The 23,009-nt window shown below is 38.2% G+C and overlaps 1 protein-coding gene across 1 annotated transcript in view; it reads right to left on the bottom strand.

Annotated features, from left to right (window-relative positions):
- Nucleotides 1-23,009, bottom strand: part of Dgkk (diacylglycerol kinase kappa) — a 156,305-nt gene that overhangs the window by 39,075 nt on the left and 94,221 nt on the right. Inside the window, exons 5-7 of the mRNA XM_045140776.1 lie at nucleotides 2,339-2,474; nucleotides 1,764-1,870; nucleotides 1,345-1,470 (exon numbers count right to left, since the gene is read on the bottom strand). Of these exons, the coding sequence (XP_044996711.1) occupies nucleotides 1,345-1,470; nucleotides 1,764-1,870; nucleotides 2,339-2,474 (369 nt within the window). The remainder of the gene's footprint in view (nucleotides 1-1,344; nucleotides 1,471-1,763; nucleotides 1,871-2,338; nucleotides 2,475-23,009) is intronic.

Here is a 23,009-nt window from a genome sequence, read left to right on the forward strand (position 1 = left end):
CCCCTACTCCACCATGATTCTACAATGTCCCTGAGTGTGCAAAACTCTGGGTCCTCTCAAAGGTGTCTTTCAGAAGAGTCCAATCTTTAGGCACTGAGATGTCACTAGCCTTAGGACACAATCTTGGCAGCCTAAAGAATTTTCCTAATTCTAATCCAGAAAAATTGGCACTACATGGCAATCCTTAGAACAACCATATGTGGTAGGGATGACATTATTAGGTTCATTTTACAAAATAGAATATACCAAAGCTCACAGTAAAGATTTCTGCCTAAGGTCAAATAGCTGGGAAGTGACAAAGCTGAATTTCCCACAAGTGGCCATTTTCCTTAGATTTCTGGCCCCTTCTAGTTTCATATCCTGGGCAATTATACAGTTTCTAGAGGGACATATACCTGAATTGACTATTCAGAAGTAATTTTAAAAGGCCAGTGAATAAAATCTTTAGTGAAGACTCATATTTCAGTTTATTCTTGTTTTAGAAAACTAAGCTTGAAAAATGTTGAGAAAAGCCAAGAAAGTCTAGATCAGGTCTCTCAACTTTTGTATTATTGATACTTGGGGCCAAATAGTTATTTGCGATGGGATGCTGGCCTGTGCATCACAGGAGTTCAGCAGAATCTCAGGCCTCTACCTACTAGATACCAGTGGTATCCTTCCCCTCAAGTTGTAGCAATCAAAAATGTTTCCAGGAATTGTGAAATGTTTTCTGGGGGGGGAGGTGGTAATTACCCCCAGTTGATCACTTGTTTAGAGGCAAGGAAACATTGCATTTAGGAGCATGATCTTAGCAGAATTATATATGATTCAAGACCTTATTGTCTGCTGGCTATATGACCTTAGCTTTATCTTTATGAAGATCATTTTCCTCATCTGCAAGATGGGGATTATGAGGCTTAGTTTAAGGTTGTTTTAAGGATTGAGGTCATGAGTAAAAAATATTCAGTGCAGAGTGACAATGATAATCTGTTATTATTAATCATCATTAAAAAATATTATAATGTATAGGAAGTAATGTTTGAGAAAGGAATCCTTTCTTAAGGATAGACTAAAGATTTTCTTTTTAAATTGTTCATGCTGCCATTAGAGAATTCAGTTTTTCCATTTTCTAGAAGGTCCTATGCATTAAGAACCACTAGATTTAAACATGTTAAATCTTTCTTCCAAAGATTACATAGTTTTATATGGAAGGGAAAGTTTAAGCTCTGTACTTGTAATTTGTATAATATATTTTGGGACAACGGTTTCTAAGATATCTATCTATCTATGTTCATAATTAAGCTCCAAATCCACCCCTTTATCACAAGTTAATTTTATTAATTATCAAAGAGGTAAGAGTCTTACCGTAGAACTGCACCAGAGACAGCGGAAATCTTGCAGTCTTCGATAACTACCACAGCTTTCATGACATACTGCACATTGAGAGCTTGCAGGTATGTTTCCTTCTACCCACTGATGAGGCATTGTTTGCTGAAGAGGAAAGAAAGACAGATATAGAAGTTAATGAGACCATGAAATAAGGACAAACTGGAATAGTTATACCACTCATAAAGGACATTAGGGTAAACACCCATGATCTTGCCCTACCATGCTAATGACCAATGAAAGGTGAGAGTGGAAGTTTAATTCTTTGAGATTGGTTGGATTATGCTGGTGAGGGTCCTATTTTCCTTGTCTAGAGACAAGAAAAAGTCTTTCCCTGTGATCATGACAAAAGGAGACATGGGAGAGGGTTACTGGGAAAGGAGATGGCTGGTACTTACTATTTCATCAGCAGGCAGAAGGAGGTCATCAGTGATGGACAAGGTATTCCATTTGCAGTCTTTGCTTGCTCTCAAAGCACATAATCTGTGAGATTTCACTTTGCATACTATAAGAAGAGACAGAAAAAAGAATTGGTGTGAGTTGGTGATAATGAAGATTCCAATCCTCTTCCCTAAACTACTCTGAAAGTTAGAACTCAAATGCATTATAAATCATTTTGCCCCAGTTTGCAAAGCATATTTCTAAAGTGAACCAGTTCCTTTTGATTCCTTGTGAGCTAAACTTTCTAACATTCATCTTGAATGGAAATTAATAGTAAGAAGGAGGTAACTTCTGTCTTTTCAATCCCTGTGATCATATAGTCCCATCTTCCCATAACCAACCCTCCATTTTAATTCATGAGAGCTTCCCTTCATGCTAGTTACTCTCTTTACCTTTCCTTTTTATTTCCGTCAAGGCTAATATTACACCAGAATCAAGACTTAGAATGAGTCAATGATACTAAACCACATGAGCTCCTGCACACCTATTTCTACCCACTGAGCTTCTCTTTCTAAAGGAATCAGACAGATACCTTCACAGATGATGGCATCTCGAGATAAGGCAGGAATGCTCTCTCGACAGACATTGCAGAACTGAATTCTGGAACTGTGGCTGGAATACCAGTAATGCATTCCAATGAGGAAAGGGTTGTTTTCTGCTGCAGGTATCTGAAGTAGATAAAAAGAGAAGAGAGAATGGAGGGTTAATTACAGAGATGGATTGAGGAAGACCAGAAAATCATCTGCTAGGGACAAAATGGCCATCTATATAGGTGTCAAAGTGTGTGGATGGGAGGACTGAAAGCTTGATATAATATCTGCTTGGTTTAAAATTTCATTTTGTTTAATTTTGCTAGTGATTTTTAAAGGGAAAAAAGGAATAGAAGGTATGATCCTGAAATAATAGCTGATAACAGAAGCAGTGATCTATATAGTGGTATCCAACCTTTTTTACATTGCAAGATGATGTTGTTATCTACAAATATGTTGGACTACCATTCATAGCTATCCTGAGACCTCTGTGGCCCATTGGCTATAAGTTGGACAAACCTAATTAGTTCAAGCAAAATTTATTGTGATTGGCTTTGGTTCTCTTTGAGTAGGAAGGAACATGGGGTGAATTGGAAATTCAGTGAAACCCGAGTGCTCTAGACAGTGAAGAAGGGGAGGAGGCAGGGCTCATACTACTGGCAAAAGAATACTTATCAGGCTTTAGAAGTACTGCTGCCAGGTGACTAGAAAATTGTTTTATTTAGATAACATTTAATAGAACTTTAATTCCTTAATTAGAAGCATCTTATTTAAGTATAATTTTCAGGATACCATTCTCTGAATGCTTTCATGGTTAATTAACTTAATTCATTAAAATACTTATCAAATAACTATTATATGCTTGGCACTCTTCAAGTCATGTGAGAAATAGTCATAAATAAGACAAAGCCCCTGCCCTTATGGAGAAATATTATGTTTAGTGTCCTCTTTCATAATAATCACTTTGATGCTCTTTTTACATGCCTATCAATGTGTCATCTGTGTATCATAGCCTGATTCTCATAACTATGGGGAAGGCCTGAGATATATACCAGCAATAGTTTAGGAGTTGTAAGTATGAATGGGCCAACCCATGCCTCCAAGCTTGTTCTGTGCTTATCTTCGCAAGACTTTTCTTTTATCTAATTAATTCCTATGAGTATTGAGTTTTCCCTTCTCTGCTTTCCTTTAGAGTTTAGCCATGGATAAATATAGGTTTTCTTTTTTTTTTTTTAATTCTTGACATTATGATGGGTTGGATGTGTAAAGGAATAGAAAGGCATTAAAAGAACTATATATTCTCCCTGATGTAAGCTGACAGTGGTCCATCAGAGTAAGAGCTATTGAGGGTGTTGACACATTAAGAGTTCTACCTTAATTTACTAGAATTAGACATCTAAGAAACAGCCTGCACATAGCACTCTCTGATCCCTTTACCCTCTGTACATGATTGACTTGGAGGCTTCTGGAAGTAAACACTTTCAAATGAGCTAAAGGTCTGCAAATTCTTGTCATTAGAGTTTCAATGTACACTGAGATCCTAAAAGACACTAAGAAGATCAAGGTAGAAGGTGAAAAGGCTTAGCTTGGCGCTTTGTGCTCCCAGCTTCTTTCTACTCCTGAAACCATTGAATTATAACTCTTCACACAGCTTTCTTCCTTTCATTCTCCTTCCCTCCTCCAATAATTCCTAGGAGTCTACTATGATTCATGAAATGCTAAGCAATAGAAATGAATAACCCTTAGATGTTGCTCTCAAGGTGTTTATTATATAGTAGAGGAAACAAATTTTACAAAAGAGTATTACAGGTCTGGACAGATGACTTAGCAGTTAAGGTGCTGTCCTGCAAAGCCAAAAGACCAAGGTTCAATTCCCTAGTACTAATGTAAGCCAGATGTAGAGGGTGGGACATGTGCCTGGAGTTCATTTGCCATGGCTAAAGGCCCTGACATGCCTATTCTTTTTTTCTCTTTATCTGCCTTTCTCCTTCTCTCAAATAAATACTTGTTTTTTAAAAAAGGAACATTGTAGTATGCAATGATAAATGAGCTTTTGGAGGATGTGAAGAGCTCTACATGATCAAGAAGAAGAAATGTAGAATCCTGCCTAGCTATATTGAATATATACTGAATAAAGGGGGATATGGTTTATGGGCCTTGCTTAGGTTCAATTTTTGAGGAAATGAAATATATATTCTTTAGATTCATCGTGTTGAATAATAGAAGACTGATGAATCCAATCCTGGATAGGTATATGTAGTAGTTTGAATTGCTTTCTCCCTAAACATGTTTGGATCCTAATCTCTGGTACCTGAGAATAAGGCCTTACATAGAAATACAGGCTCTACAGATGAAATCAAGTTGAAATGAGATCATGCTGGTTTGGAGTTGAGCCTAATTCATTGACTAGTGTCCTTAGAAGAGTAATAAAATGTGGACATGGACACAATCAGAGATGTGAAAACATTGTGATAGTATATAGAACACAGACACAGGGGTAAGCTATATGTGACAATGGAGGGAGACTTAGTAATGCACCTGTAAGCCAAAAAATAACAAGATTTGCCTGCAATCTCCAGAAGGTAGGAATAAACAAAGAAGAGAATCTTCTAGAGCCTTCAGAGACTGTGAGGCCACCAAAAGCTGAATTGCAGAATTGTAAGAAAGTAAGTCACCACTGTTTTAATCTACTCAATTTGTGGTTATTTGTTGTAGTACTCCTAGAAAATTGATAAAGATTTTGGTACTGGAATGTGGATTGTTATATAACACATCCTAAAAATATGGAAGTTACTTTGCAGTTGTATCATGCATAAAGACTGTCAGAATTTTGAGACACATCGTATTAAAATGTCTAGATTGCCTTGAAGAATGTAAAGTTGCTTCTGAATAGGTCCCTGATGGAAACAAACAAACAAAAATTACTGGAAGAAAGGTAATCATTTTTATATAGTGACAGAGAACTGGCTGAATTTCATTGAACTATTTGATGAAAATAGAATGCTTAAGTGATAAGATTGGCTATTTAGCTAAGGATATTTCTAAGCAAAATGTAGAAGGTACCATCTAGTTTCTCTCTGCTGATTCTATAAAATACAGAAGGAAAGAGCCACATTAAGATATGAATTTCTGCTGGGTATGGTGGCACATGCCTTTGATCCCAGCACTTGGGAGGCAGAGGTAGGTGGATTGAGTTTGAGGCCACCCTAAGATTATATAGTGAATTCCAGGTCAGCCTGAGCTAGAGTGAGACCCTACCTCAAAACAATCAAACAACAACAAAAAGATATTAACTTCTGCTAGCCTACTTGGCTTTCCATAGCAAAATATACAGAGTTAGATGGCTTAAAAATAAAAATCTATTTTCTTAAGTCAACATTCTACAACCTCCCCTCCACCATATGCCATCACAGGGAACATGGAAATTGAAGGAAGCCAAAGGCTCCCACTCACCCTTCCCATACATAGCATGGAGCTCAGCTGAGCCAAGCCCTGTCAAATCAAGCCAACTGAAACAAGCCAAAGATAGTGTGCACCAAGGAATAAAATGTCTACACAACTTAGCACAAGTGATAGAAAATTACTCCAAAAGTAACTGAGCAGATCTCGCTGACCCATATACACATACATACATACATACATACATACATACATACATACATACACACACACATACACATAAACACCAAATAAGGTTCTATATGTTTGAACTGAAAGTATTTAACATAGTTCCCATATTAGGACATGTTGTTAGAGGGACAGAATGAAAAACTCACCCAAGGCAGAAATTCTGACCTTTTAGATTGTGTATACATTTAGTATTGTTTGTAATTTTTTTTTGAGGCAAGCCCAAACAACTGGCCTTTTTTTTTTTAATAAGAGAGAGAGAGAATTGGCACACCAGGGCCTCCAGCCACTGCGACTGAACTCCAGATGCGTGTACCCCCTTGTGCACATGTGTGACCTTACATGCTTGTATCACTTGGTGTATATGGCTTACATGGGACCTAGAGAGTTGAACATGAGTCCTTAGGCTCCATAGGCAAGCACTTTAATTTTTGTCATTTCTGATATTATTAATTTTGGTGTCTCTTTTGTTTAATCTCCATTCATGCATATATAGATCATGATGGTTTTGTTTGTGTATGCATATTACTTAGTTGACTTTTAGGGTTGTTTTTATTTTTGACTACCTAGTCCACTGTTCTGATAGCTGTACTCTTCCCATATACAACTCATATATCTTTCCCTGTGTTTCCAACCTCTTCTGTACATTCTCTCTTCCTTAGCCACTCCTCTTTATACTCCATATCTACATCCTTCACATAGCCTTAACAATCTCTAAAGTCTGTGAAACTGAACAGTTTCCCATTTTTCCTCTCCCAGATAATTTTGCCATCTCCCTTTTTTCCCAAAGTTAACACTAGTCCTCATCCTGACCTATCCTATTTTGCTCTTTCTAAGTAAGCAAAATCTTAGTATAACCCATATAAGCCTTTTTATTTATCAGCCAATAGCCACTGAAGTCAAAGAGATCATTGTTGTTAATTTATTACTATGATATTTTCATAGCAGATATATCAACCAGCTTCATGTACACCCTATTACTGCTATTATTCTAGCCTGGGAGTATACAGAAGCTATGGCAAGCATCCCGAAATCCTAGACAGATGATGTAAATTATGAAATACTTAAAAATACAGGTGATAAAACAATTTAATAATTCAAGCAAATAATGAAGTTTGATCATCCCAATTCAGTAAAATAATAAACACAAAAATCCAAGGCAGTGTAACAGCTCTAAAACTCATGAATCATATAGTAATGACCTTATGTGAGACTGAAGTAGATAAAATGCCAGGGAGGGAATTCAAAAGAATGATTGTAAGTATGTTCAAAGAAATCAAGGAAGAAAACTACTGAAGGAGGCCCAAGAGAACACAGGAAGGCAACTGAATGAAATAAAGAGGATGATACAAGATAAGAACAATGAGATATGCATACAGAAGAATACCAATTTGAAATACTGGAAATGAAAAACATAGTAAATTGAATAAGACAAAAACAAACAACAACAACAACAAAAACCTGTAGAAAGCCTCACAAGTAAAATGCACCAAGGAGAGGACAGAATATCTGAGCTTGAATGTGGAGGATTTGGAACATTCCAAGCAAGAGAAAAGATAAATCCACAAGAAGGTGTGAGCAGGACATTTAAGATATTCAAGACATTATGAAGAGACTGAATCTAAGAAGTCGACATAGAAAAGGAGAAGAATTTCAGTCTAAAGACACAATATTTTCAACATAATTATAGAAAAAAATGTTCTCCAAATTAGGGAAAGAGATACCAATACGGATGCAGAAGGCATTTAGAATACCAAGTGGACAAGACGAGAAAAGAATCATCAAGCAGTTGATAGGAGGAAAGGTTTCCCCTTGTTTAAACTTTTATTTGTTTGAGAGAGTAGGGGTGGGGAAGAGAGGCAGATAGAGAATGGGCACACCAGGACCTTCAGCTACTGTAAACGAACTCCAGACACATGTGCCACTTAGTGTACCTAACTTATGTGAGTCCTGAAAAATCAAACCTGGGTTCTTTGGCTTCACAGGCAGGTGCCTTTACTGCTAAGACATCACTCTATCCCAAATATACTTTTTTTTTTCGAGGTAGGGTCTCACTCTGACTCAGGCTGACCTGGAATTCACTATGTAGTCTCAGGGTAGCCTCAAACACTCGGCAGTCCTCCTACCTCTGCCTCCCAAGTGCTGGGATTAAAGGCGTGCACCACCACGCCCGGCTCCCCAAGAATTTTTTTTTTTAAGTTTGGTTTTCAGTCTTGAGGGAAAGCTTCAGGATGGCAGAGGAAGCATGGCACGAGCAGAGGCTGAATATCACTTCTGCCATAGTGAATGGAAAACAACAGCAAGAGGATGAACCAAACTAACACTGATAAGCTAGGGGCTAATAAACTTCAAGGTCTATCCCCAGTGAAACACTGTATCCACCAAGGCTCCATGTCCCAAGTTACCATCATCTGGAAAACAAGCATTCAAAACTTGTGAGTTTATGGGGATGTGGTAGTTTGAATGTGATACTGTACATGTATAGCCTCATAGACTCAGGTGTTTTATTAAAATGAAACTTGTAACATGGGTCTCCAGCTGTCTGGCTGGAGGTGTCATCACTGGGGGTGGATCCTAAGGTGTATGTGGGAGCAGATCTGAATTCCAGCCCAGAGGTATGTCTCTTATAAAGGAAGGGCCATCAGAATATCAACAGATCATTCAACAGAATCTTCAAAAGCAAGGAAAGCATGGAATGATGGATTTTAAGTTCTGAAAGATGACAACTGCCAAACAAGACTATTATACTTAGCAAAGATACATATCATAATTGAAGGAAAGAACATTTTATGATAAACACATGCTAAAGGGATTGATGACAACTAAGCCAGCTCTACAGAAAATACTTGAAGTTCTTTGGACTGAAGAGAAGGAAAAGAACAAACATGGGGTCACAGGAAAGAGTATTTGCTTAAATAATATGTAATGTAAGAGAGAAACAGCAAAACACCAAACACTACAAAATCTACAGGAATGACAGGAATTAATGCCCACCTTTCAATATTAACCACAAATATAAATCGTCTCAGTTACCCAATCAAAAGAAACAGGCTAACAGAATGGATCAAAATAGAGGATACTTCTGCTTGTTGCCTCCAAGAAACATACCTCTTCATAAAAGGCAGATGCTTCCTTAGAGTGAAAGGATAGAAAGTGATATTTTAAGCAAATGGGCCTGGGAAACAACCAGGGGTTGCTATGCGAATATCTGACATGACAGACTTCAAATCAAATAAGAGACATAAAGAAGGTCACACTATACTTATCAAGGGAATAATCCAAAATTATGATATTATAATACTAAACATGCATGCATTGAAGTATGTGGGGGCCTAACAGACATTTACAAAATATTCCATTCAAACACTGTAGAATACACATTCTTCTCAGAAATACATGGAAATGTCTCTAAAATAGGTCATAAATTAAGAGACAAAGAGAATAGAACAGAACAAAAGATCTAGATATAAACCTCTGCCACTGTAGCCATCGGTTTTTGACCAAAATGCCAAAAAGCCTCATTGGAAAAGAGACGACATCTTCAACAAATGGTGCTGTAGAAACTGAATATGTCTATGAAGAGCAATGAAACTAGGTCCTTATTTTACTCAATGCACAAGAATCAACAACAAATAGATCAAAGACCTTAATATAAGACCTGAAATTGAGCTGGGTGTGGTGCCACAGATTGCTATGAGTTCCAGATCAGCCTGGGTTAGAGTGATACCCTAACTTGGAGAAAAATAAAAAAAGACAAACCAAAACAAAAGAATGTAAAAGTTAGACGAGCATGGTAGCACATGTGTTTAATCCCAGCACTTGGGAGGCGGAGGTAGGAGCATCACTGATAGCTCAAGGTCAACCTGAGACTACATAGTGCATTGGCGGTCAGCCTGAACTAGAGTGAGAACCTACCTCAAAAAACAAAAACAAACAAAAAGTCAGAGGATAAGGAGGAGTTCTTTGGAATGTTGTATTTCTGACATGACATCATTGTTATATTCATCACTTCACAGCATCTAGACTGGACCTGCATTATATTATACCATCAACATTTAACATGGATGGTGAATGAGGGCAAAATAAGACATCAAAGGCAAAGAGGGACTAGCTGGAAGAATAAAGAGTTCTTTGGAATAAGGATGAGGAAGTGGGATATAATAAGGTAATGGAACAGAATTCTACTCAAAGTACATTATAAATGTATGAAAATTGTCAACAGAAGGTAAAGATATGCTGTTCTTTTTAATACTGGAGTGTGGGCCTATAAAGCAAAAACAGAATAGTGAGTGTGGGTTAGCTCTGAGCACACAGTAGGGCTGGACTCAAGATCTGCCCCCAGTGACACATCTTCAGCAAAGCTCAGCCTGATGGGGACTAAGTTGGAAGCCTAGTCAAAAATAACTGAGACTATGGGGGACATTTACATTCAAAACACCATACTAGGCTTCAGATGTCTACAAGTAGGAAGAAAAATATTGTCCAAGGAAGAACCATACAGAAAGTCTCAAAATTTCCTTTTTGATGCTAGGTAGATTAAATATGTTGAGATTTTAGGATAGGGTGAGTGTATTTTGCACATAGAAAATAAATGAATTTTGGAGAATAAGTGTTTATACAAGTATAGATTGAATTGTATTCCCAAAAATTATATGTTAAGTCCTAGCCTCTGGTACCTGTGAATATGATCCTACATGGAAATAGTGTCTTTGAAGGAAGATGTATTAACTAAATGAGGTCATATCACGTTAGAGTGAACTTTGCTCAAATGATTGGTTCTCTCTCTCTCTCTCTCTCTCTCTCTCTCTCTCTCTCTCTCTCTCTGTGTGTGTGTGTGTGTGTGTTATATACATGTGGAATGTGAGATGAATGGTGTGGTGTATACATGTATTTGTACACATGTGCATGCAGAAGCCATAGAGTATTGGGTGTCTTTTTATTGCTCATCTGCATATTGCTTGAGACATGGTATCTCTCTTAACCTGGAGTGCTCTTCATTAGTGACCCCAGAGATTTTCTGCTCTCTATCACCCTCCATAGACTGGGATTACAGATAGTGTGGCCATGCCCAGCTTTTTACATGGGTTTTGGGGAGTCAAACCTGGCAGTCTCTGGCCCTAGTCTCCTCAGTCACAAAGGCTGGTCTAGATCCCATGATATATCCTAGGCTAGTCTCAAACTCACAATGTTCTTGCTTCACCCTATAAGGTGCTAGAAATACAGCTATGCACTGTCATACTCATGTAAATGAATTGTTAGGACATTTTGTTCTTTCTGACTGCTTGTGGTAAAATGTAAGAGGGAAAGTGAAGTCAGTAATATGGCAGAATAGTTTTCTACCTTTATCCCACAGAAGTCCAAATAGGAACTACCTACATGCAGGAATACTACTGCGAATATCTCAGAATTCAGGAATAAGGCTGAGGCACCTCCTTGAACCACAAAACTAAGAAAAGCTATAACATTATGGTAATATAAATGTTTGGCTGAAGAACGAATCCTCCAAGCTTCCACAACATCACATATAAAGAATTCCATTACTAGCCGGGCGTGGTGGCGCACGCCTTTAATCCCAGCACTCGGGAGGCAGAGGTAGGAGGATTGCCAAGAGTTCAAGGCCATCCTGAGACTACATAGTGAATTCCAGGTCAGCCTGAGCCAGAGTGAGACCCTACCTCAAAAAAAAAAAAAAAAAAGAATTCCATTAGTTTCTACGGTGGAAAAAGTTTGGAGGTGGGACAGTCATCTTCCCCACCATTCCAAGACACTTTTCTGGATATACAATCCTGTTGTGTCCCAAGACAAGCATCAGAACAACTGGCAGAGATAAAATACATGGTGTCACATAGAAATAAAAAGAAAGATGGGGCTCACAATGCACAGTATGTAGATATTGGTAATTGTTCTGTATTTTGACTAATGAGGGCATTACAATGGAGTAAATAGCCAATAGAATTACAATGAAAGAAACACAGTCCATAGGTCTTCTGGGCTCAAATCTCTAGCCAGCTTTCTTATACGTCTTGGATGTTTATTAGTACTCCCTATGTAAGGAGGCAACTGTATGTCAGAGATTATCCATTAAGTAAGCACCTGGTCACTACCAGCTTTACCAATGGAGAGGGGATGCAAAAAAGTTCTGGTGCTTATATTACATCTTCCCCAGGTCACAAAACAACTGTTCATCATAATTACTTTGAAGAGCATCTGGCCTCACCCCAATCCAGCTTCAGAGTGGTAACTCCACCAAAGTTCAGTGCTTTGCTTAAGTCTGACCTATGTCTAGGGGCAAGCCCAAGTCTACACATATCTGGAGACTAGATTTTAGTCTTATCCATTCCATGGTGTTGAGCCATGAAGTCCAAAATATCCATCTAGGCAAGACAGCCTACAACTTTAGACAATCAGAGATAATTGTAGAGCTAATTCAACCACCTAACAGCAGAGTATTACCAGTTCACTGGTTGATAGATTGCAGTCATTAATATCATTTGATCTCCAAGTACAGGAAGTTACACAGGCTAAGTAGAAAACCCCATACAAAGGTCTGATTGTCCAGGATTGCTACCAGCTTGCTCATCTACAATTCTAGGATAGACTAATGAGTAAAAGCTCATCATTACCAAAAAGTATTAAAATGCCAAAAGAGATGTCTATATCCTCAAATGAGCTGTCATGTAAGGCTACAAGTTATTTTGAAAAATCATGGAAATGTGGCACTCCCAAAAGAAACTAACTGGATCAAAAAGAAAGTAAAGATCTATTAAATAACTGACAAATAATTCAGATGTTCCTTTTAGAGAAGTTCAGGGGACATTAAGAAAATACACATAGAAGTTTGGAAAATTGGCAAAGAAATGGAAAAACTTAAAAAAATAGAAATCATAATGAATACAATAACTGAAAAATTCAGAGAATGCCTACAGCAGCTGTTTTGGCCAAGCAAAAAAGAATAGTTGTTAAGTTTTAATAAAGAACATTTGAAGTTATCTAATCAATGGCACAAAAATATTTCTGCTTTTTGAGGGTCTGCAAAGATGGCTCAGTGGTTAAAGGAGCTTGCTTGAAAAGTCTGATGGCCTGGGTGTAATTCCCCTAGCCACCCATGTAAAGCCATACACAAAAGTGGCACAAGTGTCTGGCATTTGTTTGCAGTGACAAGAGACCTTGGCACGACCATATACACAAATAAATTTTTAAAAAGTATTTAATATAGCTGGGTGTGGTAGTGCACACTTTTAATCCCAGCACTTAGGAGGCAGAGGTAGGGGTATCACCATGAGTTCAAGGCCACCCTATGAATTCCAGGTCAGCCTGGGCTAGAGTGAGACCCTACCTTGAAAAACTTTATCTCTACATATATGTATGTGTGTGTGTGTGTGTGTGTGTGTGTGTGTGTGTATGTATGTATGTGTGTGTATGTATATATATATATATGTGTGTGTGTGTGTGTGTATATATGTATGTGCATGTATATATGTATGTGTATGTATATATATGTATATGTATATATATATGTATGTATATGTATATATGTATGTATATGTATATATGTATATGTATATATATGTGTGTATATGTATATATATGTATATACATATATATATATATACATATATTTATTTATTTATTATTTATTTACTTGAGAGAGAGAATGAGAAAATGGGTGTGCCAAAGCCTCTAGCTACTCCACTTGAACTCCAGGTGGGTGTGTCACATTGTACATCTGGGAATCAAGCCTGGGTTGTTAAAACTTCACAGGCAAGTGTCTTAACTGCTACGCCATCACACAAATAAATTTAACAAAATCAAAAATAAAATAGGACTTCTGGATAAGATGGCGGCATAGGAGCCACACCAAACCAGCCTACGGAGGGATTTAAGCAAAACCACAACAAAATACACTCTTTTGGAAAAAAAGTGAAGGAGTATAGGTTATTCCTACAAACAACAGAGAAGCAGGAGAGACCAAGATACACCAAAAAGGAGGAAAATGGCCAGAATCTCACTGAGGTGCTTGTGGCTCACCAGATCCGTGCACCTGCCTGGCACTGCCCCACCAGAAGCTGCAAGCTGAGCAGCAGCAGAGACCAAACAAGGGGATTTTCATCAGCCTCCTAGGATGCAAAGTCAAGAAATCTAAAGGAAAGACAGCTAAGATCAACTAAGGAGCTACTGAAAGTGATACAGTTGGGACTGTGTGAGCAACTCCAGGCTTTCTGCACTCTCCCATCCCCCAACCATCAGAACTGCTAACGTCCAGCATTCAGCCCCCAGTGGCAGCAAATCCAGCACAGATGATCAGAACTCCAGTTCCACAGCACAACATGGAGGGATCGAGGTGGGCACTCACCACTGGTGAGATTGGAAGCCACCCCCAAAAGTAACAAGGGCTACTGGCAGAAGAAAAAAAAAAAAAAAGCACAGACAGGTACATAGTACTTCATTGGAAGTGCTAATCTCTGTTTCCATGTCAGGGAAGGTTATGGGTTACATATTCTTGGTTGGCTTTACCATTATCAAATGAGCTATATTTGGGGGTTGAATATTGTTGCCTTTGATGCTTTCAAATTTATAAGGCCTTTGCCTTCTCTGTCATTATTGGGGGCAAGGTCTGATTGAAATCCAGGCTGACCTTGAACCCAATTCAGAACATAATTCTCTACCTTCCAGCTGACAGGATTAAGAGTATAGAGCAACACACATCCTTAGGGATTTTGGCTTGACAAGACTCTTTTTGTTTTAATCCCCACAATTGCACACTTTGTGCTGGTTTTTATTGAATGTGTATATTGCTCAGTTGAAATTTAAAATTTGCCAGTAAATTGTTTCACCCAGTCCACTAAAATACTTGCTGAGCAAGCAAACTCAACACCTAGGATTACTTCTGTGGTTGGATAGGAATACATGAGATACACTTGGCAACTTAAACTCATATCCTGAAAGTATATAAAGGTGGATCACCACATCTCAAAATACTACAGATGAGGGAAAAAAAAAAAAGCATCAAATCAATTCAGGATGCAAAAGTCAAAACTTAACTGGTGCAGTCAGGTTCACATTGCTGGTAGAAATCACCCAACCCAGAACAGCTTGTGGGAAAAAAGAGGTTTATTTTAGCTTACAGGCTATAGGGGAAGCTCCAGGATGGCAGGGTAAACAATGGCATGAGCTGAGGGTAGACATCACCCCCGGACCAACATCAGATAGACAACAGGGACCGGAGAGTGTGCCAAACACTGGCTTGGGGAAACTGGCTATAACACCCATAAACCTGCCCCCAACAATACACTCCCTCCAGGAGGTGTTAATTCCCAAATCTCCAACAGCTGGGAAGCTAGCATTTGGAATACCTAAGTTTATGGGGGAAACCTGAATCAAACCACCAAATCCCACCCCTGGCCCCCATAAACTGATATCCATACATGATACAAAATACAATGCATTCAGTCCAACTTTAAAAGTCCCCATAGTTTTGAATCAATTCCAGTGACGTTCATACATCACCATAGTCCAATGTCTTTTAACTGAGCCATAATACCAAAAAAAAATCCCCAAAGAACCGATAATGGCACAGAATAAACATTCACACTGCAACAGATGGCATTGGACATAGCAAAGAAATACTCAAGCAATACATAATTTAAACAGGGCAAATACCAAACTCTGTAGCTCCAAGTCCAAAAACTCTAGTTAGTGACAAATCTCCTAATCTGATAAATCTAACCACCAAGTCTCTGGACTTCCAATTCCGCCCCTCCAGCTAGACTACTCAGTCCTGGTAAACTTCACTGGAGCTGGCAGCTTTCCTTAGCAGCCATCTTGTGGTCCCGGCATCTCCACTGGGTCTCCACAGCAATTCAAGGTTCATCCTCATGGCCCCATGGGGATTCCATGCAAGGAAACCAGAAAGCCTGCTTCATACTGCCCATAACCATTTCCAAAACACAAGACCATGTTGCACTCAATGATCCTCTCTTTCCTGCATTTCTTATACTCCAGGTAGGGTGCCAATTTGTTAATCCAGGGGAGAATAAAGTAGACTTTGAAACCAGGCGTGGTGGTACATGCCTTTAATCCCAGCACTCAGGAGGCAGAGGTAGGATGATTGCCATAAATTCAAGGCCACCCTGAGACTACAGAATGATTTCCAGGTCAGCCTGAGCTAGAGTGAGACCCTACCTCAAAAAAGAAAAAAAAAAAAAAAGACGACTACTTTGAAGAACAGGACACTTCTCAAGCACTTGGGCCCCTTCAAAAGAGTCTATATTCTTCCTGTTGCCCCAGAGCAGGTTAGCTGGCCCAATCTCAAAGGTCGTAATCTCTCAAACAATTTGCAGGTGAATGGGCAACAGTTTAGGCCCAAAGATTTAATTTTTTTTTTTCTGTGCTATATCCCTCTGCTCACACCAGTTCATTTCAACACAAAGCAACCCTGCACAACTTCTCAGAACACAGACGTAAGGAGCAAGCTTCTCACACAAACTGCTATCTCGGTCCAAGCAAAGTCCTTTCTAACCCTCATAAACCAAACCTCACAGTTTATAGTTCTTACTGCATTCATGTCTTTTAATTCTCACCAGTATAGTCCATCAAGCTGTACTTATAGCACTGCAAGGCATCTCTTAGACCAAGGTTTCAAATCCTTCCACATTACTTTTGAAAATCAGCTCCAAAAGGCCAAAGCCACACAGTCAGATGTCTTGCAGCAATCCCAGTCCTTGGTACTACTTTACTGTTGCAGTCAGGTTCGCATTGCTGGTAGAAATCACCCAACCAAGAGCAGCTTATGGGGAAAAAAGAGGTTTATTTTGCCTGACAGGCTCAAGGGGAAGCTCCTTGATGGCAGAGGAAAACGATGGCATGAGCACAGGGTGGAGATTTCCCCCTGGCCAACATCAGGTGGAAAACAGGGACAGGAAAATATGCCAAACACTGGCTTGGGGAAACTTGCTATAACACCCATAAGACCGCCCCCAACAATACACTTCCTCCAGGAGGCATTAATTCCCAAATCTCCATCAGCTGAGATCCTAGCATTCAGAACACCTAAGTTTATGGGGAACACCTGAATCAAACTGCCACAATATAATACAAGAAACACAAAGCATTAAGACAATACAAATCCATCAGAAATGATCATCAATGACACTGCTTTAGATGAAATGCCTGACAAAGATTGTAAAAGAAAAAAATCGATGATATCTATACTCAAAGAAATCAAAAAATAAATGCAATCAAAGAAAACAAACTCCTGAAAGAGAACACAGGAAACCACTTTAATGAATGTGTCATTGAAGAAATCAAAAAGGAAATAAATATATTCATAGACTTAAATGATGATGATAATACAACATACCAAAACCTTTGAGACACAATGAAGGAAGTCCTAACATGGAAATTTATAGCTCTCAGTGACTATATTAATAAATTAGAGAGTTCACAAGTAAACAATTTAATGCTTCACCTTAAGGCCTTGGAAAAAGAAAAAGGCAAACCAATCATCAGTAGGAAAGAAAAGGGAAAAAAAGGGCATAAATTAATGAGATAGAAACAAAAAAATCCAAAGAATCAATGAAACAAAGAGTTGGTTCTTTGAAAGGATAAACAAGATTGATAAGCCCTTAGCAAATCTAACCAAAATAAAGAGAAGAGATAAAGTTAATTAAATCAGAGATGAAAAAGGCACCATTCCATAAAATAGAAAAGGAAGGAATTCTACCAAATTCCTCCTATGAAGCCAGCAACACCCTGATACCAAAACCAGACAAAGACAGAGAAAAAAAAAAAAATCTTCAGACCAATCTCCCTCATGAACATAGATGCAAAAATTCTCAACAAAATATTGGCAAACAATACAACAATATATCAGAAAGATCGTTCACCCTGACCAAGTAGGCTTTATCCCAGAGATTCGGGGATGGTTCAACATATGCAAATCAATAAATGTAATATGTCATATAAATGGTCTGAAGGACAAAAGTCACATGATCATCTCAATAGATGGAGAAAAGACCTTCAACAAAATCCAACATTTCTTCATGGTAAAAGTATTACAGAAACTGGGAATAGAAGGAATAGATCTCAACATAATAAAAGCTATTATGACAAACCTACAGCCAACATAATACTAAATTGGGAGAAACTTGAAGCTTATCCACTAAATTTAGGAACAAGGCAAGGTGTTCATATTTTCATTTTTATTTAATATAGTACTGGAAGGCTTAGCTATAGCAATAAGGTAGGAGACAGTTATAAAATGTATGCAAATTGGAAACAGGGATCAAATTGTCATTGTTGCAGATGATATGATTCTATACATAAAGGAGCCTAAAGATTCTACCAGCAAACTATTAGTGCTGAAATATACTTGGAGCAATGTAGCAGGATACAAAATAAACACACAGAAATCAGTAGCTTTCCTATATTCTAACAACAAACATGCAGAGGATGAAATCAGGGAGTCTCTCCCATTCACAATTGCCTCAAAAAAATGATAAAGTACCTTGGAATAAATTTAACCAATGCAGTGAAGGATCTCTACAATGAGAGCTTCAAAACACTCAAGTTAGAAATTGCAGAAGACACAAGGAAATGGAAAGGCATCCAATGTTCTTGGATTGGAAGAATCAATATTGTGAAAATGTCAATCTAACTACAAGCAGTCTACACATTTAATGCAATCTCCATTAAAATTCCAATAGCATTTGTCACAGAAATAGAAAAAAAATTCTAAAATTCATTTGGAAGCACAAAACACCTTGCATAGCAAAACAATTTTGAGCAACAAAAATAAGGCTGGTATTGAGCTATATTACAAAGCCACAGTAACAAAAACAGCATGATATTGGCAGAAAGACATGTAGATCAATGGAATAGAATAGAGGACACACATGATAACCCAAGCATCTAAAGCCATCTGGTTTTTGACAAAAATGACAAAAATATTTATTGGAGAAAAGATAGCCTCTTCAAAAAGTGGTGGTGGGAAAACTAGATATCTATATGTAGAAGGATGAAAATGTACACGAGTCAAAACCAAGTGGACCAGGGACCTTAATTTCATACCCAAAATTCTGAAATTTCTAGAGGAAAAGGTAGGAGAAACCCTTCAACATGTTGGCATAGGCAAAGACTTTCTGAATATAACCCCAATTGCTCAGGAAATAAAACCACTAAGCAGCCAGTGGGATCTCATGAAATTATAAAGCTTTTATACAGCAAATGACACTGTGAATATAGCAAAGAGACATCCTACAGAATGGAAGAAAATCTTTGCCAGCTACACATCTGTCAGAAGATTAACATCCAGAATATACAAAGAACTAAAAAAAAAGATCAATAAAAATCAAACAATTCAATTAAAAAATGGCTATGAAACTAAGTAGAAAGTTCTCATTAGAAGAAATACACATGGCATATAGCCATCTAAAGTATTCTAGGGCTGGAGAAATAGCTTATTGGTTAAGTGCTTGTCTGTGAAGCCTAAAGACCCTGATTTGAGGCTTGATTACCCAGGACCCACGTAAGCCAGATGTACAAGGGGGCACACACATCTGGAGTTTGTTTGCAGTGGCTGGAGGGCCTGGTGCACCCATTCTCTCTCTCTCTGCCTCTTTCTCTCTCTCTCTCTCTGTAGCTCTCAAATAATTGAAAAGTATTCTACATCCTTAGTCATCAGGGAAATGCAAATAAAACTACTTTGAGGATTGGAGAGATGGCTTTGTGGTTAAGGTGCTTCCCTGCAAAGCCAAAGAACCTAGGTTCAATTCCCCAGGATTGATGTTAGCCAGATCCACAAGGGGTGCACATATTTGGAGTTTGTTTGCAGTGGCTAGAAGCCCTGGTGTGACCATTCTCACTCTCTCCCTCTCTCTTTGATGCTAATAAATCAATAAAAATAAACTACTTTGAGATTCATCTCACTCCTGTCAGAATGACTACCAACAAGAAAACAAATGACAATAAATATTGGTGAGGATGCAGTAAAAGGGGAACCCTTCTACACTGTTGATGGGAATGTAATCTGATACAGCCATTGTGAAAATCAGCGTGGAGGTTCTTGAGACACCTAAAAACAGATTTACATTAGATTCAGCTATAGCACCCCTAGGCATCTATCCTAATGACTCTTCTTACTACCTTAGAGATACTTGTACACCCATGTTTATTGCTGCTCTTTTCACAATATCTAGGAAATGGAACCAGCCTAGATGTCCCACAGATGAATGGATGATAAAAATTTGATACACTTACACAATGGAGTTCTATTTAGTGGTAAAGCAAAATGAAATTTGCAGGGAAATGGATGGATCTGGAAAGTATTATACCAAATGAGGTAACCCAGGCCCAGTAAACCAAACATCACATGTTCTCTCTCATATGTGGATCCTAGGTACAAATGTATAGACTTGAGTGTGTGCTGGAACCAAAAATCGGCAGCAGAGGCCAGTAAGCTACAAAAAGACTATAAGAGAGGGAAGAGAGGGAAAGACTTAAGGGGATGGTATTTTACATATGTAAGTAGAAGAACAGATTACAGTGAGGGGAAAGGCCTAAGCAAGGTCAGGGTAAGAGATTATATAAAAAAAGGTGAGGGGAGGGTCAATCAAAATTCAAGATATTCTGAATAAGACATATGAAAACCTATTTTCTTGAAATATGGCACATGCAAAAGCAATAGGCAGTGCCCCGGATGCGGTACCTTCCAGTGAGTTGTTGGCCAGGGAGGTCCTTGTTACCTCGAAAACATTACAGGCTATTACCAAGGCCCTGGGTTTCCCTTGAAAAAGAGATGGTAAGACCCTAATGCTGAAGACTTCACATGCCTGAGTGGCGCAGTCACTGAGAAATCAAGCTGGTGCTGAGCAGAAATCCTTCTCCCTGTAGGCCAACCAACTGATAGCTGGAAAAAGCTGTACTGTACGCAGCCTTATGGGAGACAGAAGTCATCAGCAGTGAAGTCAGTGGACAATGGAAGCCTTAAGGTTGGCCAGACAGGCCAAATGACTGATTGAGTGCAATAGTGACATGTCTGCTCTGGGGGGATTGAACTGCTCTCTAATTGGACTGAAGGCCTGTTCTATGGGAGAGAATACATGACTGGTACTGAAAACCTATCAAAAGCCTATGGCAGGGGAAGCCATGAGCCTTATGGATATAAAGTCTGCTCTTGTATGGATAAATGCATATATTATTCTCACCATATTGTCCTGAAAGCACTACAGTTAATGTTCATATATTAATGCTCTGCTCACTTTTAGTTAGAGAAGCTTCACTTTTCAGATGGTGATGACCACTGGGATGACCCAAAAGACAAGATAGTGCTGGAAATGGATGGAGGAGTGTCCAGCACTGAAATATCTCACACCCTCCAAGGTTTAGGGTCCATTGTGGGAAGAGGTAGTGGCAGAATGTGAGAGCCAAAGGAAGGGAACCACTCCCTACATACAACTGTCCAGACAGAAACTGGCCTCAATATCCATGACCTCACTATGCCTAGCAATACTTACACAAAACCACCATAACAGGAAAAAAAGATGATGACATCAAATTAAGAGAGCAACTAATGGAAAGAGAGGGGGGCTGTGATGGAGAGCAGAGTTATGAAGCAAAAGTGGGGCAGGGAAGGAAAATATCATGGTTTGTTGTCTGTAAGTATAGACGTTGTCAAAAAAATATAAAAAAGAATTTTAAAATGTATGGACAGAACATGAAAGTTTTGAGACACCAAGAAAAAATAAAATTTATGTATAATTGGCTTAGAATAAAAATAACTTCAGGTTAAAAGCATAAAAATATTTTCTATAAAATTATAGAAGAACACTTGTGAAGCAGAGGTAGGAGGATCACCATGAGTTCAAGGCTACCCTGAGACTACATAGTGCATTCCAGGTCATCCTGAGCTGACCTACCTTGAAAAACCAAAAATGAAAAAAAAACATCATAAGACAAAATTTCCCAAGTTTAAGCAAAGAGATACTGTTCCAAGTAAAATGGAATATAAAATACAAAATGGACAGGATAAGCAAAGAAAGTCCCAATGTCATATTATAGTTAAAATATTACACAGGATAAAGAAAATGTACTGAAGCTCTGAGAGAAACATTAAGTCACATATAAATGCCAGTCCTTCAGAAAAATAGTCCATTTTTCAATGGAAACAAAAGGCCAAATGTGCTTGGGATGATGTGTTTTAAGTACTGAACTATCATAGCTGCCAACTACTATACTCTGTAAAATCATGTGTCACAAGAGAAAAGCCATCTTTTTCAATGATAAAAACAGGCTAAATGAATTTATTTGTACTAAACCAGCTCTAAAGAGGATACTAGAAGGAGTACTTCAGACAGACAAGAAGGATAAACACATTCAAAAAGCTATAGGGAAAATAATACTTAATAATAGAATTGTTAAGTGAAGGCCAAGAGATCAGCAACATGATTGTATTTAACTCACACTTATTAACTATGAATATTAATGGTTTCAGTTCCCCCAATCAAAAGACACAGACTAACAGACTATTAGAAAAGTGGATCCATCTTTTTGCTGTCAACTCAAGTCACCATCAAAGACAGATAATATCTTAGGGTAAAAGGATGGGGAAAATATTATAAGCAAATGGAACCAAGTAGAAAAGCAAGTAATGCTATTCTAATATCTGACAAGATGTACTTCTAACCAAAATTACTCAAAAAGGATAAAAATCACTTTGTTCTGAGGGAACAGTATAGCAAGAGATTATCACAATCTTAAATATACATGCATCAAACACAGGGCTTTATAACTTCATAAAAAATAATATTAGACATAAAGTCACAGATTAATTTCAACTGAGATAGTAGGTAGCATCAATACATCACTCTTTCCAAAAGACAGGTCAATCCAGACAAGAAACAAATAGCAAAACATTAGAATTAAATGAAATCATAGAATAAATGAACTTAACAGATATGTACAAGGCATTCCAACTCCCCCCTCAATATATGGCACACATTGTTTTTAATATTTATTTATTTGACAGAGAGAGAAAGACAGAGAGAAAGA

The sequence above is a fragment of the Jaculus jaculus genome, chromosome X, assembly GCF_020740685.1.
Source record: "Jaculus jaculus isolate mJacJac1 chromosome X, mJacJac1.mat.Y.cur, whole genome shotgun sequence".
NCBI classification, from domain to species: Eukaryota; Metazoa; Chordata; class Mammalia; order Rodentia; family Dipodidae; genus Jaculus; species Jaculus jaculus.